The sequence below is a fragment of the Rattus norvegicus genome, chromosome 3 (assembly GCF_021556685.1).
Source record: "Rattus norvegicus strain SHRSP/BbbUtx chromosome 3, alternate assembly SHRSP_T2T, whole genome shotgun sequence".
NCBI classification, from domain to species: domain Eukaryota; kingdom Metazoa; phylum Chordata; class Mammalia; order Rodentia; family Muridae; genus Rattus; species Rattus norvegicus.
Window position 1 is genome coordinate 105,693,278 of NC_141536.1, and position 21,696 is coordinate 105,714,973.

The following is a 21,696-nucleotide window of genomic DNA, read 5'->3' on the forward strand; positions in this document are numbered from 1 at the left end:
TCATCAAATTCAACTACATTGAATTTCTAATCTCCTGCTTCCTCCTCCTGAGTGCTACTTAAAAATATATCATTTACTTATTATTAGTGTGTGTGTGTGTGTGTGTGTGTGTGTGTGTGTGTGTAGCTACCTGTCAGAAGGAGGCATCAGATCCTCTGGAGCAGGAGTGAGGCCGCTGTGGGTCCTGGAAGCCAAGCTTCCTTCTTCTTTTTTTCTTTTCTTCTTCTTCTTCTTCTTTTTTTTTTAAGATTTTATTTATTTATTATATGTATGTAGGCGAGGACACTGTCACTGTCCTCAGACACACCAGAAGGGGGCATCCAATCCCATTACAGATGGTTGTGAGCCACCATGTGGTTGCTGGGAATTGAACTCAGGACCTCTGGAAGAGCAGTCAGTGCTCTTAACCGCTGAGCCATTTCTCCAGCCCCAGAACCAAAGTTTCTTAGGCCTTCTGTTAGAGAACTGGGGCTCCCTTGAAGAGCAGAAAGTGCTTTCAACTACTGAGCCATCTCTTCAGCCCTGCAGGAAGGTATTAGGATTTTTACTGGTGGTGGTGGTTCAATTTGGTTTTTGAGAAAGGGTCATCAGGAACAGAACAGTGAAACAAACAGCATCCAGTAGGCATGCAATGAAACCTGTGGCATGGAAGGGGCAAACATTCATTTGCTTTCAATCAAAACAATTAGAAAGCCTCAACTAGGGCTGGAGAGACGGCTCAGTGGTTAAGAGCGCTGACTGCTCTTCCAGAGGTCCTTGGTTCAGTTTCCAGCAACCACATGGTGGCTCACAACCATCTGTAATGGGATCTGATGCCCTCTTCTGGTGTGTCTGAAGACAGCTACAGTGTACTTCTATATAATAAGTAAATAAATCTTTTTTTAAAAAAAGAAAAAGAAAACCTCAACCAAGTCAATGAGTTCAGGCCCACAGAAGGGTCTCTTCCACCAGCACTCACCACTACGTCATAACTTCCCATTCCACCCATTAACACCAGAACATGCCTTTATTCCAGCACTCAAGAGGCAGAGATAGGTAGAGCTCTGTGAGTGTGAGGCTAGCCTGGTCTAACAAAGTGAGTTCTAGGATAGCCAGGGATACACAGTGAGACTCTATTTCAAACAAACAAACAAACAAACAAACAAACAAAACGTAACAAAAGTCTAGAAAAGACAACTTATTGAGACAATACCAGGACAACCACAATGTGAACTAAATGTTACCTCCCCACAACCCACAGGTAGAAGGAATAAGGAAGCCACAGCGCTCAGCCCTCCCAGAGTGCCAAAACTGGTTCTACAGATCACATCAGCCCAGCCCAGTAGAAGTGGCCACAGCCGGAGCTCCAGCCACTCAGGTGATTTGCCCCAGGCACCCAACAGGACCTCTGACAATCTTCCTGTCTCCAATTTCACCTCTTGAGGTGAAGGATCTCCTGACTCACCCAGAAAAGCAAAGGCTGAGGGATCCAATAAATAGAAATAGCCATCATTAACTTAAAAGAAAGGTGCCCTGCGAAGAACAGATCATTATACTTTTAAAGGCGGCTGTCCTTTCTTGCAGTAAAACTTGGAGCCAGGGAAGTAAGAAGTACAAGTAATCAGACCCAGTTCTCTAGAGCCAGGCCACTTGGTAGCACCCAGACAAGGACACCCAAGGAGGCAGTAGCTACAGGGACAGAATGAACAAATGATTGATTCTAGGTGACTCAACTTGAACGCCATTAGCAGTTCTAGTTCAGAACAGTCTGTGAGCACAGCCTGGACACTCACCTCTCCCCAAGCCTAAAGAGGTAGACATCTCATTCCCTTGCTAGCAGGATACCAGGAGTTATGTGACTGTCCGATGTCAGGCAGAAAGGAAGGAAGCACAGGGCTCTGGGCACACAGATCTAAGAATCCCCTCCGTAAGAGTTCAAGGCCAACTGAGCAATATCATGAGGCCCTGTCTCAAAAAATAAAACAAACAAGGATGGGAAGATGGTTCGGCAGTTAAAAGCACTAACTGATCTCCCGAGGACCCAGGTTCCATTCCTAGCACCCAGTCAGCTTAGCAGTCTCTAACTCTGGTTCCAGGGAAAAAGACTGCCTCTTCCGGTCTCTGTGGGCACCAGGCAGGCATAAAGACATGGTACACAGAAAAACATGCCAGCATGTTTGGTTTCCTTTGTTTGTTTGTGACAGGGTCTCACTGTGTAGTCTAGCTGGCCTGGAACTCACTGTGTAGACAGGCTGTCCTCAAACTCATACAGCTCCATTTGCTTCTACCTCTGGAGTGCTAGTTTTAAAGGTATGTGCCACCATACTTGGCAAAATTAAATTGAATTAAAAAAAATAAAACAAACCAACTAGGCATGCTGGCACACCCTTGTGATACCAACATTTAGTATGTTGAAACAAAAGGATCCAAGGTTCAAGGCCAGTCTTGGCTCATACAGAGGCACCGTGGGCTAGAAGAGACCTGGTCTAAAAAGTAAAGAGCAAAAGAACCACAAAGGAAACTGAAGAGCAACGTCCCCTCTGCCTTAAGATCGGCCACTATCATTCCTTTCATCCACACAGAAACAATACTGAAGCCTTCAACTGTCTGGCCACTCACGGACTGCGGGCCACTCCCACCAGACACAAGCAGGGAAGCAGCTATTCCACACCAGCCTCCTCAACTCAATGTCCCCGAAATGTGAGCCTCCTGGTGGGCTTGAGGTGATTTGGGGGATGCCTGGACCCCGCACCAAGGTCTCTCTCATGGTAGCCATGGCCCATGGTGTGATTTTAGAACAGGAGCCTATTCCTCCAGGAACAACATGTGTTCAGCCTGGCCTCTATGGCACTCAGGATAGTGGGTGGGGAGCTCAGTCTCTCTTTGGTCTTCCCACTTCACTCTCACTTTTAAGTCCTTCCTTCCTTTAGTCCTCTCAATACTCCTTCCTGGTCCTAAACTTCCATTCTAGTCCTGGAATGAGCCCTCCTTCTCACCCTCAGATGCGACTCTTCCCTCTGACCTCTCTTTCTTCCTACCTTTCCTAAGCACCTCGAGTTCAGATCCCAAACCCTTTCTTATCTTGTCTCAGGCTGTCAATTCTCAACCCCCAGATCCATGAGACAGTCTGGGTCTGGCTGTTCCCACTCTCCCCATTGCCTGCTGTCACCCTCGACCCCTAGAGATCTCAACTCCCAGACCAAGAGCCATTCTGTCCATCTTGCCTCTCTTGGGAGCAGAACTCTCTCTGAGCTTGGGCCTTCCCACATCGAGTTCATCAATCATATCCCCTTTCATAAACATGACAAGTTTCCTTCACACACAGACACACACAGACACACACAGACACACACACACACCTTTTACTACTGAAGATCAGCAAGAGTAAGGAAAGGGCTACACAAATGGAAACTGTTTGGAAAGCTGCCTTAGCTGAAATGGAAACTGTGGTGTCTAGCATTTCCCAAGCTCCCAGCTCAGGTCTCACCTGCTGGGCTCACCCAAGTCAGGTGGCTTTACTTGCAGGGAGTCACTCATACAGAGGTGAAGGGAGCGCAGAGCACTGCCCTCGACACTCCTGGGTGTGGACAGGGGCTCTGGATTTATTTGTTGCCTTATGTGAGGCAGATCAATTAACCTCTTTGAGATTTGGTTTTCTCATCTATAAATTGGAGTTAATAGTCCTTGCCTGCCTCCCAGCCCTGTTCTGAAGATCACATCAAATGAACTAGACATGGGAAAGCTCTCTGGTATCACATAAATGTGAGGCATTACTGCGAATACTAATGAGCAGCTTCCAAACACAATGGACCATGCATTTTCTTTAGTAGGCTACTGAGTAACTTCAAAACTCCAGAGCTTCTGCCAGAGTTGAGTTAAACAGAGACTCACAGGACTTGGGGCTGCGTACTAACACCACCCATCATGCCTGGACCTCGATGAAAAGAACCAGTATCCTCCAGTGAAGTGTTCTCAGTGCCTAGCCTAGAAGGGTTCTCTTTGGAGGCATGCAGACAACATCCCAAATCCACAAATGACCCCTCCCAAAGAATCCAATTTAGGTCAAACCCCACCAAATTTCCCAGATTCATCTCCTGTCGAGTCCTCAACACTAGGCAAAGCCCTGTTCCATGCTTTGCAAGACACAGTTGCCCCCTGCCGACCTTCATCTTACCTTGTTCCTTCAGCTCTTTGGCATCTGGCCTCAAAACTGTTTGTTTTTTTAAGATGTATTTATTTAGCCAGGTGGCGGTACATGCATTTAATCCCAGCACTCAGGAGGCAGAGGTAGAGGCAGAGGCAGGCAGATCTGAGTTCAAGGCCAGCCTGATCTACAAAGAGAGTTCTACAACAGCCAGGACTACAGAGAAACCCTGTCTCAAAAAACTAATATATATATATATATATATATATATATATATATATGTGTGTGTGTGTGTGTGTGTGTGTGTGTGTGTGTGTGTATGTGTGTGTGTGTGTGTATATGTATATATGCATATATATACATACATATAATACTTTGCATGTATGTCTATACGTCAGAAAGGGGTATTAGATCCCATTATAAACAAGTATAAATTGAATGTGAGTGCTGGGAATTGAACTCAGGACCTCTGGGAAAACAGCCAGTGCTCCTAATTGCTGGGCCATCTCTCCAACCCTTGATGATTTAAAAATTTCAAAGAAACAGTGTCGAGCTGGGCATGGTGGTACACGGCCTTTACTCCCAGCACAAGGGAGGCAGAGATGGGAGGATCTCTGAGCTCCAGGTCAGCCTGGACTACGTAGCAAGCTCAGAGCTACATAGATGAGTCTCGAAAAACAGAAACAAAAAACCAACAAGAAATAAGAAATAACGTCGGTGCACCACATTCTATAGTATCAAAACGTGTGGCTTAAATAAATTGATCAGTAAACGTATAGAGAAATGGCTCAGCACTTTAGAGCTCTGGCAGCTTTTGCCAATTGCTGGAGTTCTGCTTCCAGCTCCTACATGGAGGCTCACAACTGTCCACAGCTCTAGTTTAGGGGAAGCCAATGTTTTCTTCTGGTCTCTATGAACACTAGGCATGTATCTCTCTCTCTCTCTCTCTCTCTCTCTCTCTCTCTCTCTCTCTCTCACACACACACACACACACACACACACACACACACACACACACACACAGGCAAGATACACATACAGACAAAATAAAAATAAATCTTAAAAAGACCTACTAACAAGTACAGTTGGTTGATGGAGCACATCACACTTGGGAGTATGAAACTGGGAGATCAGAGCCAGTCTCAGACATAAAACAAGTAGAGGGCAGCCTGGGCTACATAAGACACTGTCACCAAAGTAACTAAATAATTAATCAAATATGTTTTGTTTTGTTTTAAAATATTTATTATATTTATATAAGTACACTGTAGCCTCTTCAGAAGAGGGCATCAGATCTCATTACAGATGGTTGTGAGCCACCATGTGGTTGCTAGGGATTGAACTCAGGACCTGTGGAAGAGCAGTCAGTGCTCTTAACCACTCAGCCATCTCTCCAGCCCCAAAATGTGTTTTTAAGAACTTCATTTTAGGGCCAGAGTGTTTAGCCAATGCGCTTCCCTTCCCAGGCATCCCTTCCTGCAAAAGGTATTTAACCTGGTTCATCCTGAGTAAGCTGTATGAATTCTCATCCACCATGAATAAAAGTTTGGACAAGCAAGCACTGTCTCCTTCATCAAGGATGGCCTGGAGCCTTCATCGTAAACAGCCATGCCTAGATCTCCTGTAGAGGCCTCACTTCCAGCCCCTCTGCACTTTTGGCACTCGCTCAGGGCCAAGCTAGATTGGAGTTAGAGAACCACAGCATCTGTCCCAGATACCACTGTTTCTCCCCCGGGGAAACACGGATTGGAGCCCCTGTCTTAGACTGTATTTTTGCCTTCCCTGAGTGTCATGTTGGTAGCCCAGCATCCCAGCAGAAAGGTAGAAACTCAGACCAACAGTGCATACCCTTCAAAAGGCTTCAAATGAAAGGTTAAGTTGCTAAAAAACAGCAGGAAAAGGGCTGGAGAGATGGCTCAGAGGTTAAAAGCACTGACTGCTCTTCCAGAGGTCCTGAGTTCAATTCCCAGCAACCACATGGTGGCTCACAGCCATCTGTAATGTGATCTGATGCCCTCTTCTGGGACGCAGGCATACATGGATTTGTTTCTTTTTTTTTTCTTTTTTCTTTTCTTTCTTTTTTTTTTTAGATTTATTTATCTACTCTATATAAGTACACTGTAGCTGTCTTCAGACACACCAGAAGAGGGCATCAGATCCCATTACAGATGGTTGTGAGCCACCATGTGGTTGCTGGGAATTGAACTCATGACCTCTGGAAGAGCAGTCAGTGCTCTTAACCACTGAGCCATCTCTCCAGCCCCTTGTTTTTCTTCCTCCTCCTCTTCCTCCTCCTCTTCCTCTTCCTCTTCTTCCTCCTCCTCTTCCTCCTCCTCCTCTTCTTTCTTTCTTTCTTTCTTTCTTTCTTTCTTTCTTTCTTTCTTTCTTTCTTTCTTTCTGGAGCTGAGGACTGAATCCAGGGCCTTGCACTTTCTAGGCAAGCACTCTACCACTGAAGTAAATCCCCAACCCCTTGTTTTTCTTCTCATTCCTAAACTATTTCCCCTGTATAGTTCCGCTGAGCCTCCTTTCACCTCAGTTCACGAGTGACAGACAACACTGAGCTGACAAACTCCAAATGACTCTCTATTCAGGACTCACCTCCCACCCTGATTGCCTGGGATACTGTCTATGGTGATAAACTCCATCAATTGATTTGCATATAATACTGAACTCTGGTAAAGCTCAACTTTATTTTACTTGATCCTGTCTCCCTTCTGCACTGACCCCTGCTTCCACTGAGAGCCACTGGAGGCCAGGGGACAAGCCGCAGTACTTGGCTCTCTCCTGCTACATGAGTTCTAGGAATCAAACTGGGCCATCAGGCTTGGCAGCAAGTGCCTTTACCTACTGAGCCATCTTGTCCGCTCTTATTTTGGTTTTCTGTGACAGGATCTTAATATGTGGCCCTGGCTGGTCTGGAGCTATGGATAGCCTGGAATTATGGACAGGAACCAGGATAACCCCAGGTCTGCAGGCAATTTTCCTGCTTGTGCCTCCCAGTTGCTGAGATTACAGATAAGTATAACTCACAGATAAGTATTTAAAATTGTAATGAATTAGGCATGGTGGTGCTCAGTATTTAGGAAGGAGAGTCAGGAAGATCAGTCCTGCCAGACCAGCTTGGGTTACATGAAACCCTGTTTCAAACACCAAAACCTAGAACTCACAACAAGGACACAGTTGCTAGAACTACCTACCTGGCAATGTGCCAGGCACGCAACAGGTGCCGTTCTAAGTGCTTTGCATGAATCCAGACTCGCAACGATGTAATCAGGAGGAAGTCATGACTTCCACAGGGCAAATGGGGAAAACAAAGCACAGAGAAGTTAACTTCACGGTTAGCTGTGGCTAAGTCATGAACCATGCTCAGGCAGTCTTGACTCCAGAGTTCCTCTCCTTAGCCACAACTGCCTGTGAGTACTGACACATTTACGGTTCACAGCAGTGCAGGCCATTCCACACTGATATCTATCCACCTTCAAACCATGACAGCTACGATAAGTAGTAGTTCTGGACCTTACTGAAGACTGGTTAGAAAAACTCCCACTTTCTGCATGGCACGTGTCTATAGACATCATCACTGGGTTAGAAAATGTAAGCTTTGGGGCTAGACATGGCTCAGCAGTTAAGATCTTGAAGAGGACCTGACTTCAATTCCTAACACCCACATCCGGTGGCTCACAACCACCTGTAATCTAGCTGCCTCTGGCCTTCACAGGCACCTGCATTCACGTATATACAAACAGCAAATAGGCACACACATGATTTTTTTTTTTTGTAAAAAAATAAAAGTTTAAAAAGAAAATGTGAACTTCTGCGAAAATCACCATTAGCCTCCAGATTTCAAAGTACATAGCCACAGAGGCAAGGAACAGAGGCTAGAAACAAAACACATGGTCACTCATCCGGGAAGACTTCTATTCACCTCTGCATAAGCACCAGACACAGTTTGACACCCAGTAGGCACTTAATGAAAACGCTTACAGTCTATGAGATGGATCTGTGGAAGACTACAAGCTTGCTGTGTACAAAGCCCTGGCTTTGATTGCCACACCAGAAAACAAAAATACAAACAAACAAACAAAAAAAAAAAACGCTTACAGACCCTGCTTCCACCCTCCTCGCATAACTGACTGTGTTTCTATCTGAACATGTAAGAAGGAAGGAAAACAAAGTTTGGCTTTGTGAAGGGTCAGGGTGTGCCTGCCCTAGGCCAGGCACTGGGTACCTGGTGTGCTGCTGTCCAGTGTCAAGGACTCAAGCAGAGAGGTGGAGGAGACCTTATACCTACTTGGTATAAATGTAAGTCGGTACAGCCTTTCTGAGTCAGTGTGCTGTATGAATCATAATCCTGTGTACACATTAACTTTCGGTCTACTAACTTCGCTTTGCCTGAAAACAGCACTGTCTGCTCATGCAATCATTCACCAAGTGTTTACTGAACATCTGTCAAGCGTTAGGCATTGTTCTAGGAGCTAGAAACAACAGCAAACAAAACAGGAAGCCCTGGCCAAGATTTTCACACCCGGGTGGAGAGGCCAACAGTGTGCAAACGGCATTAACATAACATGCATGGGGGGGGGGTGTCGCAGCTGGAGCAGGACAATTCATTGACACAGCTCATTAGGGAAAGCAGCTCCCAGTGGTCAATCAGATGGCCAAATGCCCAAAGCAAAGAAAGTTCTAGCAGAAGTATTAGGTGTAAAAGTCCCTGAAACACGTCTGTTAGGTGAGTTGAAAACAAAGAAAACACAAACAGAAAACAAAACAGGCTCTTGCAGAGAACCAGTGTTTGATTCCCAGCACCTAAAGGTGCCCACAGCCATCTGTAATTCCAGTTGCAGGGATTTGACACCTCAAGCATTGCGTGCATGTGGGTACACAGACATACATGAAGGTAAAACACCCATACATATGACATATAAATGAATACATATTTTTAAACACCTGCATAGGTGGCCAATTCACTGTTCTCCCCAAAACAGAAAATAGGCAGTAAGTGGTTTGGGAGAGAAGCCATGTACAGCCACTGCAGATGGCAGTACCACAGTTCCTAAAAGACTACACACAGAATCCACCAACTCACGGCCCAGCAGCTCTGTGCTGGGGTTATATACAAAAGTCATGTTTCTGTTTTTGGTGGTGCTAGAGATCAAACCTCAGGGCAAGCTCTCTACCACTGAGTCACACATAGAATACTGGACTCAAACAGATCTGTCCCTAAGAGCCTTAAACATAGTTCTGGAAAGGCAAGACAATCCAAATATCCATCCACAGATTGAATACACATCCATACCATGGAATTCAGCCTTAAAATGGAAGGAAATTCTGACATAAACCAACCACAGCATGGTTGGCTCCTGAAAACACTTCACTAACTGAAATGAGCCACTCGTAAAATGACAAATACTATCTGAGGTGAACAGAATCGTCATACTTCACCCGCTGGGAGTTCACAGACAGCCCTGCTCCACAAGAACCCGATGAAATACCACAACTAAGGCAACATATAGAAGGAAGGGCTTATGTGGGTTCTGGTTCCTGAGGAGAGTCCATCTCCATCATGAGGGAACAGGGCAGCAGGTGTGTATGGCAACCAGAACAAAAGCTGAGAGCTCATGCTTTGAACCACAAGCAGGAAGCAGAGAGAATACGAGATGATTAAAGGGTTGGGTTTTGACTTCCTCCAAGAGGCCGCACCTCTTAAACCTCCCAGTACCTTCGATATTGGGGAACAAGTGTTCGAATGTCCGAGACTATGGGGGACATCTCATCCAAACGCCACAATTACTATGTGGCAATCGTATACTTAATATTTAACATCTTGAGGGATCCTCATGCCTTTAAACATAGCCATACCACATGAAATCCACAAGGTTCCAATTTCTCCACATCCTCAAATACACATGTGTGTGTTTATCTTGGCTTTGGAACCCTAGCTAACAGCAAGCAGTGTCTCATTTGTTTTTTTTTGTTTGTTTGTTTGTTTGTTTGTTTGAGACATGTAGATCATGTAAACTAAACTGGGCTTGAATTCACAAGAATTCCACATGTCTGAGGTTCCTAAATGCTAGGATTAAAGACTTAACCTACCATACCCAGCCCAGCTATTTTTTGAGCCGTGGCCTCACTAATCCTGGAGCTCAGTGATTTGGCTGGACTGGCTGGCGGGCGAGCCCCAGGATCCTCCTGTCTCTGCCCCTTCTAGCACCAGGATTACAGGTGTGCACTGGCAAACTTAGGTTTTCTTTATGTGCGGGGACTGAACTCAGGTCCTCATGCTTGTGTGGTAAGCACTTTATCTGAGTGTGGCTATCCACACAGAGCTACAGGTACCCGGGGAAGCCAGATGCACATCTCCCATTCCCATCCCTGGAGCTAGAGTCACAGACGGTTGTAACTTGTGTGACAAGAATGAAATTCAATCCTCTTTACCCTTAACTACCGAATCACCTCTCCAGCCACACTTTGACCTAAATTTTTTTTTCTTTTTTTTGGAGCTGAGGACCGAACCCAGGGCCTTGCGCTCTACCACTGAGCTAAATCCCCAACCCCTGACCTAAATTTTAAATTGAGTTGTTTTGTGTTTTTTTGTTTGTTTTTGTTGTTGTTGTTTGTTTTGCTTGCTTGCTTGCTTGCTTGCTACAATGCTTTCTACATGTAAAAACCATTCTGAGTACATAGCCATTAAACAAATAGTCACAGAGGGCTGAAGAAATGACATAGCAAATAAGAGGGTGTATGGCTTTTCCAAAGGACTGAAGCTAGGTTCTCAGCATCCACATCAGGTAACTCATAACTCTAACTCCAGATCTCACTCACATTCACGCACACGCACGCGCGCGCGCGCACACACACACACACACACACACACACACACACACACACACACACACAATTAAAAATAATAAAATAAGGGCTAGAGAGATGGCTTAGCAGTTAAGAACCCTTGCTGCTTGGGGTTGGGGATTTAGCTCAGTGGTAGAGCACTTGCCTAGCAAGCGCAAGGCCCTGGGTTCGGTCCCCAGCTCCGAAAAAAAAAAAGAATAAAAAAAAACAAAAAAACAAAAAAACCCTTGCTGCTCTTGCAGAGGACCTGGGTTCAATACCCAGAACCCACATGATGGTTCAAAACCATCTGTAACTCTAGTTCCGGGGAACCCAATTCCTCTGGCCAATGTGAGCACCTGCATTCAGGTGCATATACATAGTCACACATGCATAGTTAAAAACAATAAAGCTAACGCTAAAATAAAATTTTAAAAGCTAAATTTTTTTTTTTTTGTCTGTTTTTCGAGACAGGGTTTCTGTATAAACTTGGCTGTCCTGGAACAACTCACTCTGTAGACCAGGCTGGCCTCAAACTCAGAGATAGATTCCGAGTGCTGGGACTAAAGGCAGAGGAGGAGGGGGAAGAGGTGGTGGTAGTGTTGGTGATAATTTGGGTTTGAAGAGATGACCCAATCTGTAAAGTGCCTGTCCCGTAAGCAAGAGGATCGGAATTTGGATTCCAAGCATTCCAGTAAAAAGCCTGGATCCCAAAAGCAGGGCATGGAGAACACACCTTTAAGCCAGACATTAGGGAGAGGCAGATTTATCTCTGAGTTCGAGAAACTAGCCTGATCTACATAAAAAGTTCCAAGACAGCCAGGGCTACATTGAACTTGCCTCAAAAAGGGGAGAGGAGGCGCCTTTTGGTGCTTACAGGGATTTCTACATCCACTTTGACTTCAGCCAAATCTTCAGGAAGCTTTTTGAACAGGATAACCACAACTTTACTAAAGAATCGAGTCGCCCAGAGCACTCTGTAGACATTCAACCCTTGGACACGGCAGTCCAGAAGCGTAATGATAAGATCTTTTTCTTTCTTTCTTGTTTTCTCCCCTTAAGACAGCTGACCTTAAACTCCACAAGAAGCTGAAGTTGACCTTAAATTCCTGACTCTCCTCCCTCCAGCTCCCAAGTACACTACAGGCTTGTACCACTATGCCCAGCCTGGTGGGCATTAATTTTTATCCAATGAACTCTCCTGTGTGTACTGTTAGAATTGCCATCACAACCTAAGAGTAAATTACAGAAACCTTAAGTACATTTTGATCTGTCTCTCCACAGGCACCTTGACCAGCATTAGAGATAAGTGGAACTTCCCAACACCTGCTATAACCTTCAATTTAACCCGCTAATCAGCACGCACTGACAACACTGGAACATCTGATACTTAAAAAGAGGAAACGAAAACCATGTTCTCTAAGTTCTAGGCCTCAATGTCAAATCCACAAAAAAAGAAGAGGGGCTGAGGAGGGAGTGAAGAGCCTAGGGACTTTTCTTCCGAGGCTCTACCTAATGTTAAAATAAAAACAAAACACCTCCAGATACACAGGTAAAACGTTCAGCGAACAACGCTGCTGCGTAGGCCTGGTTCTCAGGTTCAACCGGCCTCCTCACATTATGGCAGCTGGAACAGCAGTCACAGAGCTCAGAGTCCTCAATGCCTCCCTCCTTAACGAGGTCCTCAAGCCTTTCAGGAAATGCCCAGAGGCCCCCTTTTTAGTCATTGGCTGTCCCTCAGGATAGGGCGGAGCATAGAAAGCCGGAGCCAGGCGCGAGCCAGGCGCGAGGACCGAAGAGCTGCTTTGCCTATCAGGTTCTCACCTCTTTGTCTGCCGCCTTCTCTTCAATGCCCAGCAGCGCGTACAGATCCATTTGTAAGAGCTCTTTGGTCACCGCCATGGTTCTAGCCTAACTTGAATTGATACTTCAACTCCCAGGAGTCTGAGCGTGCGCGAGGGGGCGGGGTTACTAGTTCCGAGCCAGCCCAACAAGAGCGCTAAGCCTCCTGGGATGGCGTACCCCGACTCAGGTCTGACTGGCTGTAGACTGTACGCACAGTGGAGAATGGACTACGACTCCCAGCATACCCGACTCCGCTACCGCCAGCGCCTAGATGAGCGGAGAGTCAGAATTCCCGGCGCTGGGCCGGCCCTGGAAAGCGCAGATGGGCGTGTAGGACTTGGCAACATAGATTGAGGGTCTGAAAGGCCTGCGCTGCGCTAGTGAGAGGCTAACCTACAGATTCTGCGGCGCCGAGAACTGCTATGGAGAGCAGGTGCTACGGCTGTGCTGTCAAGTTCACCCTCTTCAAGAAGGAGGCGAGTGTACTCCCAGAGATCTGAAGGGCCATGGGAGGACGCGGGGCAAAGGGAAGGGACTTGCAGGCTAAAGACTCAGTTTGACGGCTTTTTTCCAGTGGTTTTAATGAAGTAACCCAATTAACGTTTCTGTAAAGAGGCGAATGCCCACCCGTTTTCAGAGTTAAGATGATGGTCTGATGAGGTCCGGTGTGATGGCTCTGTGGGAAAAAGCACTTGCTGCTTACCCCAGTGTCCTCAGTTTGAACCCCAGGACCCACACGGTGGAAGGAGAGAACTCCTAAAAGTTATTCTCCGATCTCCACACACATGCCATGATATGCACATGTCTGCACGCATACAGTCACAAAGAAATAATGTAAATTAAAAAAAAAAAGTGGCGGGGTTGGGGATTTAGCTCAGTGATAGAGCGCTTGCTTAGCAAGCGCAAGGCCCTGGGTTCAGTCCCCAGCTCCGAAAAAAAAAAAAAAAAGAAAAAAAGAAAAAAGAAAAAAAAAGTGGCTTCGGTGAGGTGCCGGAGCTGAAAGTACCCTAGAAATTGTAAAAAGTGTACAACTGTCAGTTTCCATCTCTGTTTTTAATACCCTGTGACTATGTCATACCGTGCCCGTTGCTCTGTGTTCTGAAACCTGCCCCACCCACAGCTTGCTCTTACCCAGGTTAGATTGCCATACTTCGTCTCCTCCCCAGAGCACAAAGAAAAAGCCTTCTTCTCAACACTTGCCAGGGTCTCCTTGTAAACTGCACGGGAGTTAATGGGAAGGAAGTGGGATGAATTCATGGTTTGTAGGACTGGAGCACTTACATATCAATTTTGGAGTTCAAAACTTCAGCTGCCCCGCCTTATTCAAAGAATGATCTAATTGAACAGTCATTTAATTTCTCTGGCCCCTGTTAAAATAGAGATGGTGGGCATCAGGATCAAATATGATAGCCTGTGTAAATCATGGTGGTTATATCAGATGATGCATTTTAGGGTCGAAACTTCGTGCCTGGCACACGCTAAGTACTTAATTAATTGAAGCTATTGTTACAACCCTATCCTGAGGCAAACCTCCCACCAGCTCTGCCAGAGCAGAGAAAGCATGGGATCTGCACTCAACACTGATTCTTTTTGTTGACTAGCCAGTGACCTGCCACACAGGGCCTTGTTTGTCTTTGCACTACACACCCATGGTAAGAGATTGAAAATGGTAGAAAGCATGTGAATTTTGCCTAAAGTTTTATCTAATTTGAACCAGACTCTGGATACCAAGGAATCCCTGAACCCATCTCTGCCAGGACCCTAGGGATCCCATTTTTTCTTCTTCCTTCCACCAAAATCTGGTCACAACTTCAATTCCTTCTTTCTGTGAGTGCTTAGAGAGTCTCAAAAGAATTGCCGACAGGGCTGGGTGAGACACGAATCCTCCTGCTTCATGTTTCTTATAGTACGGCTGTAAGAACTGTGGCCGAGCCTTCTGTAATGGCTGTCTTAGCTTCAGCGCACTGGTACCCCGGGCTGGCAACACACAACAGAAAGTCTGCAAGCAGTGCCACACAGTCCTGACCAGGTGAGAGATGGGCACGGGCCATGGGCAGACAGACATGACAATAAGCATCTGGTCAGGCCTTGTGCTTCCTAGCCCGAGGTCTGCCTGGGAAGTATTTGGGGTAGAAATCACCAATGTCCTCCGGTGTCCTCTCTCTAGAGGGTCTTCTGACACTGCCTCCAAGTGGTCGCCACCTCAGAACTATAAGAAGTAAGTACTTCAAAGAAGACAAGCGGGGCTGGGAAAAGACAATATCACCACGTCGTTATCTCTCCTTCCAGTCTCCAGATCAAATGGGTGCAGGACAGAGAATGCCCACGTCCGGGCTCCTGGCTTCCCTCGTGGATCCTGACAGCCGCTCATTAACCAGTTATCAATAAAGGCATTTGGGAGCTCTTACCCTGTCAGTCTTCCCTCCTGCTGGTCATCTGGGTTGGGCTGTGGTACCATAGGAATAGAGGCCCAGATTGATTTGAATGGGTACCTTCAGTCTTCTCTTTAACCTTAAGGGTCTCTATCTCACATTCACCCAGACGCGTGGCAGCCTTGGAAGCCAAGAAAAAGTCCAGCGCTTCCCAGAGCCAAGGCCTGACCCACAAAGACCAAGCCATTGCTGAGCGTCTGGCACGGCTTCGTCAGGAAAACAAGCCCAGTGAGCGGGAGTGGGTCAGGGGACCTAAAAGGCACACGCCGGGACTGAGGACTGAGCTTCCTCTGACCCTTACAAATCCTCTCCTTGTCAACCGCAGAGTCAATACCCTCACAGGCAGAGATAGAGGCGCGGCTCGCCGCACTGAAGGATGAAGTCCAGGGCCCCATCCCTTCCACACAGGAAATGGAGGATCGGCTTGCAGCACTGCAGGGCAGAGCCCCACCTCCTCACACCATGAGACCGGTGAGTGTGATGGGTTAGGAGAAAAGGATCCTAGGGCAAGCACCCTTCACAAGCCCAGATACATGTATGGTCGTGTGCTTTGCAGGGATTGGGAAAGCCTCCCACCCCTACCTCCTGAGCATTAAGCCTGCTCCTAAGCCAAAGAACAAGGGCCGAGCGTCAGCAAAGAGTGGATGCTCAGTCCTGGTGGGAGCTGCCAGACGGACTCGTCTCTGTGGACTTGAATTCATCCCTTTCCCTGGCCTTTGAAAACTCTTCAGCCTCCACTCTTGACTCAGTCTTCTTCTGCGCTCTTGGTGTGGCCTTCCCCACACCCCTTTCCCCACTGAGCTTCCCTCCTCTGCACAGGTACACCAGGCACCAGATACCAGGACCCAGGCCCAGCAGACACAGGATCTGCTCACACAGTTGACAGCTGAGGTGGCCATTGATGAAAACTGGCAACCAAGAGTCTCAGGTAACTTGTCCCCTTGGCGTCCCAAGTCATGTCCTGCCTCTTCTGCCCACCCTTTTGGGAGGTGAATGTAAGTTAGAGAACGGTCAACACTAAAGAGCTTCTGTTTATTGAGCGCTTGCTCCAGAAGGAGCCAGCGTGGGCCTCTTGTACTGGCTCAGGAATCACGTGGGGAATTCCTCTTCCACCACCTACATGAGTTACTTCCCCAACCCTTTCTCATCTGTAAACTCAAGCTATGTGTGCTACAAGCCTATGTCCTGGGAGAAGCTGTGAAGAATAAATGAAACAGTACAGTAAGTGCTTGGGACTGTGCCTGGCTCATACTAGTACTCAGCAGGCACTCTCTGCAGGGCCACAGTTCAGCTGTTCACTACCCCCATGACGTGCTATGCAGCGCTCTGACATAGAAGACCTTGGACAGTGGTACTGAGGTCTGCGGAGCAGTAGCTCCAACTAGGGGTGATTTTTAGCTTTAGGCACCTTTAGATTTGGTTAAAGACATTTTCTTTTTTTTTTTTTTTTTTTTTTTTTTTCCGGAGCTGGGGACCGAACCCGGGGCCTTGCGCTTCCTAGGCAAGCGCTCTACCGCTGAGCTAAATCCCCAACCCCATTTTCATTATCACAGTTCACAGGCTACCACTCCTGGCTTCTGGTAGGTGGAAGGTGGGGATGCTGCTGAGTACCCTATCATGCAGTGGCCAGCTCCCCACCCCTGAAAAGACATATGCCCTTAAGTGTATCAGAAGAACTAAGATTGATAAATACTGCAGAGCGTCTCTGTGGATGACCTCACTCATCTGATGTGTGCATTACCATCAAGGGTCTCCTGCCCATTATGTAAGATTGCTATTTCCGTTGACTTATCCCTGTTGGTCCCAGAAAATGCTAATTCCAGCCCTGAAAGACAGGGTCTAGCTAAACCTTAGCCCCTCACAGCTGATCCTCAAGTCATAGCGTAGCCACTCAGTATGTGGAGGTGTACTTTTGCTTCTGTCTTCTCTACTCCTGTTCTTCAGCCCTTTAAACTGGCAACACGAGATGACAGAAAAACGATGACATTACAGGAGGCACCTTCCTGTTGTTTAGTGGTGTCAGGCTCCTTGGGGACAAGATTGCTCTTCGCTTTCGGGATACCTAATTTTGTCTTCTTGCTTTTTTCTCTGCACATTACTACATGATAAATGGCAACCAACAACAACCAAAAACCCACCAACAGCCTCTCAGGGCTCCAGCATCTATGTACTCTTTGCAAAGGCTCCAGAGTTCCAAATGTCCCATAATCGCAGAAACATTCTGCAGCTGACAAGATCATACCCCTGCCAGAGCACAAGGCAAATCATAGTCAGCTGCTGTGGAAAATTCGAAGCAGCCCCATACTCCCCATCTGTGATTAAAACAAAAATTATAATATTTTTGTGTTCTTCAAAGAAACCAAAATTCCAAAATTGTCACTCCCAAGGTTGATGCCTTTGAAAGATATAACTAAACTTACCAGTTTCCTCAGGCATGATGGTTTACTCTGCAGTCATAGAATGTGAGGTAAAGGCCATCAAGGGGAGGGGGAGGGGCACCAACCCAACCACAAAACCTTTGACCTACAGTTTGTCATGCCTGCCAAATCATCATCAGAGCGTTTGGAGAGACTTCACCCAGCAACTGATGGGAGCAGATGCAGACACTGTAGACAAAGGGGGAGCTCAGAGAGCCCTGCAAAGGAAGGGGAGGAAGGATCTGAGGAACTAGAGAAGTTACGGGCACCCCAAGAGAATAAGACTCACAGAAAGGACGATTGGGACTCATGTGGGCCTGCAGAATCAGGGATCCTGTAGGGGTCTGACTTAGGTCCTATGCATGTATGCTCTGGCTGAATAGGTTGGTGTTCTGTGGGATTCCTAACAGTGGGATCAGGGGCTATCTCTGGCTCTTTTGCCTGCTCATGAGACTACTTCTTGCCTCCTTCCATGATGTGGATGGCTAATGTCCCTAGAAGGGCTTCTCTTTTCTTTTTTTTTTTTTTTTAATTTATTTATTTATTATGTATACATCATACAGCTTTCTGCCTGCGTGTATTCCTGCAGGCCAGAAGAGGGCACCAGACCTGATTATAAGTGGTTGTGAGCCACCATGTGGTTGCTAGGAATTGAACTCAGGACCTCTGGAAGAGCAGACAGCGCTCTTAACCTCTGAGCCATCTCTCCAGCCCGGCTTCTCTTTTCTAAGGGAGGTTGAAGGGACTGGCATGGGGCTGAAAGAATGGGAAGTTGAGGCAGAGAGGCTTGGCAGGAGGGGGGAAGAGGGAAACTGAAGTCAGGATGTAATATGAGAGAAGAATTTTAAAAAAGAAAGTGTTCCAGTCAGTATAGACTCAACAGCAAACCCCTGTCTGTAAAATAAATGAATAGATGTGGAGGTGGCACACACCTTTAATTCCGGCACGTGGGACCCACACTTGGGACCAGCACTTGGGAAGCAGAGGCGGGCAGATCTCAGTTCAAGGCCAACCTGGTTGGCAAAGTGAGTTACAAGAAGGCCAGGACTACACAGAGAAACCCTGCCTTGAAAAAAACAAAAATAAATGGGTAAATAAAAGTCTAGTACTGAGGAAGGAAAATGAAAATGTATGGTTAAAACTAGTTGAGAAATGAGTTCAGTGGCTTCTGGGATGAGGTCTTGGGGTTCTTCTACTTTCTTCCTTACTTACTACCTTACCCCTCCCAGCAGCCCCTCCCCAGAACAGCCTCAACAAGGGAGGTACAAGGAACCAGCACACAGATTCCCAGGGGCAGGCGTCTCTGGAGGAAGAGAAGAACAAGCTGCTGGCTGAGGCATCAGTTGAGCTACAGGAGGAGAACACCAGGCAGGAGCGGATCCTGGCTCTTGCCAGAAGATTGGCTGTACTAAAGGGACAGGACCCCAGCAGAGGTAAAGGCTCTAGCCAGCATCCTTATCCAGGCCCCTGGCCACGACCCACTGCCGCCACAGACTATTAGCCCTGACCACTGCCACCACAGACTATTAGCAGATAGAGGGTCCCTGGCCAAAGCACATGCCATGTGCTATGCAGAGCTGTGACACACTGTGGCATTGGAACCTTCAGTTCCTTCTGGTGCTAATGCTTCTCATTCTGACCTCCACTCTCTGGGCTGACAGTCTAGCCTTGCAGGGCAGGGGTAGGGAGCAAGCAGCTTGGTTCTCAACTCTGAACAAAGTACCCCCGGGCACCAGCAGTCCTAGAAGGCAAGAGGAAAGCCATTTGGTGATATCTCTCACCTCACTTCTTCCTGTGTTCCTGCCCCCTCATTCAAGTAACCCTTCAAGACTATCACCTCCCAGACAGTGACGAGGATGAGGATGAAGAGACAGCCATCCGGAGAGTCCTGCAGCAGGTAGCCCTGTTACCCCCTCCCCCCCAGTCACCCTGTCCTGCCTCTGCCTCATTGCTCAGTGTTGCACCAGCGGTCTGGTCTCATGCACTAGCCTCTGCTCCAGGGCCACATGAGCGGTCACTCCTCAGTGCTCCTTCTTGCTGGGGTCCTGTTCCTCCTGATATCTTGAGATAGGAAATATACAGACGTGGGCAGGAGGTAAAGGGCAAAGTGTAGTGAGAATTCTGTACAAATGTGGTTTTTTTTAATCCCACGTGTGAGATGTGGAGCGCTTCAGACTCTCCTCACCAGCTGATTTGTCTTGTGCTCTAGCAGAAGCGTGGTTTTTCCAACTGCAGATAGTTTCTGTGATTGTGTGGTTTGTAGTAGCCATGATCAAACAAAAGGAAATACATTAGATCTAGGTCCATCGGTTGGTCGGTTGGTCTGTCTGTCTGTCTATCTTCCTCTCTCTCTCCCAACCCCTCCCCCCCCCCCCCCCGATATCCTCTCTCTCTTATCTAGTATTAAGAAAATAAACAGAGGGGAGGAGAACCCCCAAGGTGCTAACAGATAACAGATTAGCTGCATGAAGAGCTGAAAAGCTAAGGCACAAAACAGACAAATGGTGGGAGGGGAGCCTGGGCCTAGAGCAGGAAGTAGTCCTTTTCCTCCCTGTTCACAGCTCACTGAAGAAGCAGCTCTGGATGAGGCAAGTGGCTTTAACATCCCTGAGGAACCAGCTCCAGCATCCCAGGCTCAACCCCACAAGGCCAAGACTGAGGTGAGGAAGGCCTCACACAGGCTCCCCTCCCCACACTTCCCACAGGCAGCCTGCCACCTGCCTCACTGCTCCATCTCTATTTTCCCTACTCCTCTTCTTTCCTAAGCCCCAGTCTCGCTTCCAGGCTGAGGAAGAAGAACTCCCCTGGTGCTGTATCTGCAATGAGGATGCTACTCTGCGCTGTGCTGGCTGTGATGGAGACCTCTACTGTGCCCGGTGCTTCCGGTAGGTGCTGGTTGAGAGGAGAATGTTCTTGATTTGAGGGCTGCCAAGATGTCTGCCATTCACCCCTTTGTTCTGCAGGGAGGGCCACGATAACTTTGATCTTAAAGAACATCAGACTTCTCCCTTCCACCCCCGACCGCCTTGCCGAGAACACTGAGAATAGCCTAATGATCTCCTGAGGTGGCAGTGCCACAGGCAACCATCAGGCTGGGAAGACACCTGGGCTAAGTCTCCAGGCATCCAGGGGGATAGCAGACCCTGCTTTACTGATGTGAGCTTCACAGCCCCTGGGAGGGAGGAAGATAATGGCCCTTAGAGGGAGCAGATGAAGGAAGGAGTCAGAGCCCTCCTCTAAGGCTGACCTCAAACAGGCAGATGGGGAAGCCCAGACTGAAGCTGTGGCTGATACTTGAAACCTGGTTCCAGTGCCCAACCCTGGGCCTGTAGAGGATCTAATAAAATGTTGTCATTGGTCCCAGATGGTTTTCCTGTCTTGGGGATTGAGACCAGGCCTTTGCACATGCTAGAGATGATGCTACATTCCACACTTGCAATTGTGTTTGTTACTGGCACTACTGGGCATTGAACCCACATCCTCAGACATGCTTAGTGTGTGCTCTTCCAATGACCTGTACCTCCAGGTGCCCAACACCTTCTCTATGTCCCTCATGGTCCCTGAGCCTGGGGCATGTGAGAGGTGCTAAGCAGGTTGGAAGGAGGGGTTAGAAGCAGACTCCTGCAGAATTCATGAAAAGCTTGAGTTATTCTGTACGCTCCTAGCAAGAGAGTCCCACCTCCTGGTGGCCTCATTCCGAGTAAGCATGAGTATTCACATTAGGGATTGTATTTTGTACTCAGCACAGCTCAGCTTAACCAGAGACCTTTCAGGTTGGATTTCTATCTGTCTAGTACTTAGTAATGAACGTAGGAACAGTGCATCCATACCCTGCTTCCTCCTCACTTACAGAAGACCTGGCTTTTGTCCCAACTTGTGCTCCTCAAAGACCAAACAACCACTCGGCTCAGATTCTGGCCATCCCTTCCTCTCCTCTGCATATCCTCTGTTTCTTTCCTTTCTGCCCTGCACCGGGGCTAATCCAAAAGGAGAGCACACTCCAAAGAGTCCTGCTACACCGTGTGGAGGAGGGATCAACCTCCCTGGA

At 47.4% G+C, this 21,696-nt stretch overlaps 2 protein-coding genes across 10 annotated transcripts in view; one reads left to right on the top strand and one right to left on the bottom strand.

Moving 5' to 3' along the window:
* Dnajc17 (DnaJ heat shock protein family (Hsp40) member C17) overlaps nt 1–12,885 on the bottom strand; it is a 33,564-nt gene extending 20,679 nt beyond the window's left edge. Inside the window, 1 exon segment of one of the 2 annotated variants that reach the window (NM_001191740.1) lies at nt 12,779–12,883. In NM_001191740.1, coding sequence (NP_001178669.1) covers nt 12,779–12,856 — 78 coding nt within the window. In that variant the 5' untranslated portion in view covers nt 12,857–12,883. 2 annotated transcript variants of the gene reach the window in all.
* Nucleotides 12,886–13,093: 208 nt separating this feature from the next.
* Zfyve19 (zinc finger FYVE-type containing 19) lies at nt 13,094–21,011 on the top strand. 8 transcript variants are annotated; one of them, XM_087653860.1, is made up of 12 exons: nt 13,094–13,275; nt 14,707–14,828; nt 14,967–15,017; nt 15,089–15,210; nt 15,341–15,459; nt 15,557–15,702; nt 16,051–16,159; nt 18,878–19,081; nt 19,466–19,545; nt 20,210–20,308; nt 20,415–20,533; nt 20,612–21,011. In XM_087653860.1, exons 6-12 carry the CDS (start codon nt 15,643–15,645, stop codon nt 20,688–20,690), a joined length of 750 nt encoding a protein of 249 aa, XP_087509986.1. In that variant the 5' UTR covers nt 13,094–13,275; nt 14,707–14,828; nt 14,967–15,017; nt 15,089–15,210; nt 15,341–15,459; nt 15,557–15,642; the 3' UTR covers nt 20,691–21,011.
* The last annotated feature ends 685 nt before the right edge of the window (nt 21,012–21,696 follow it).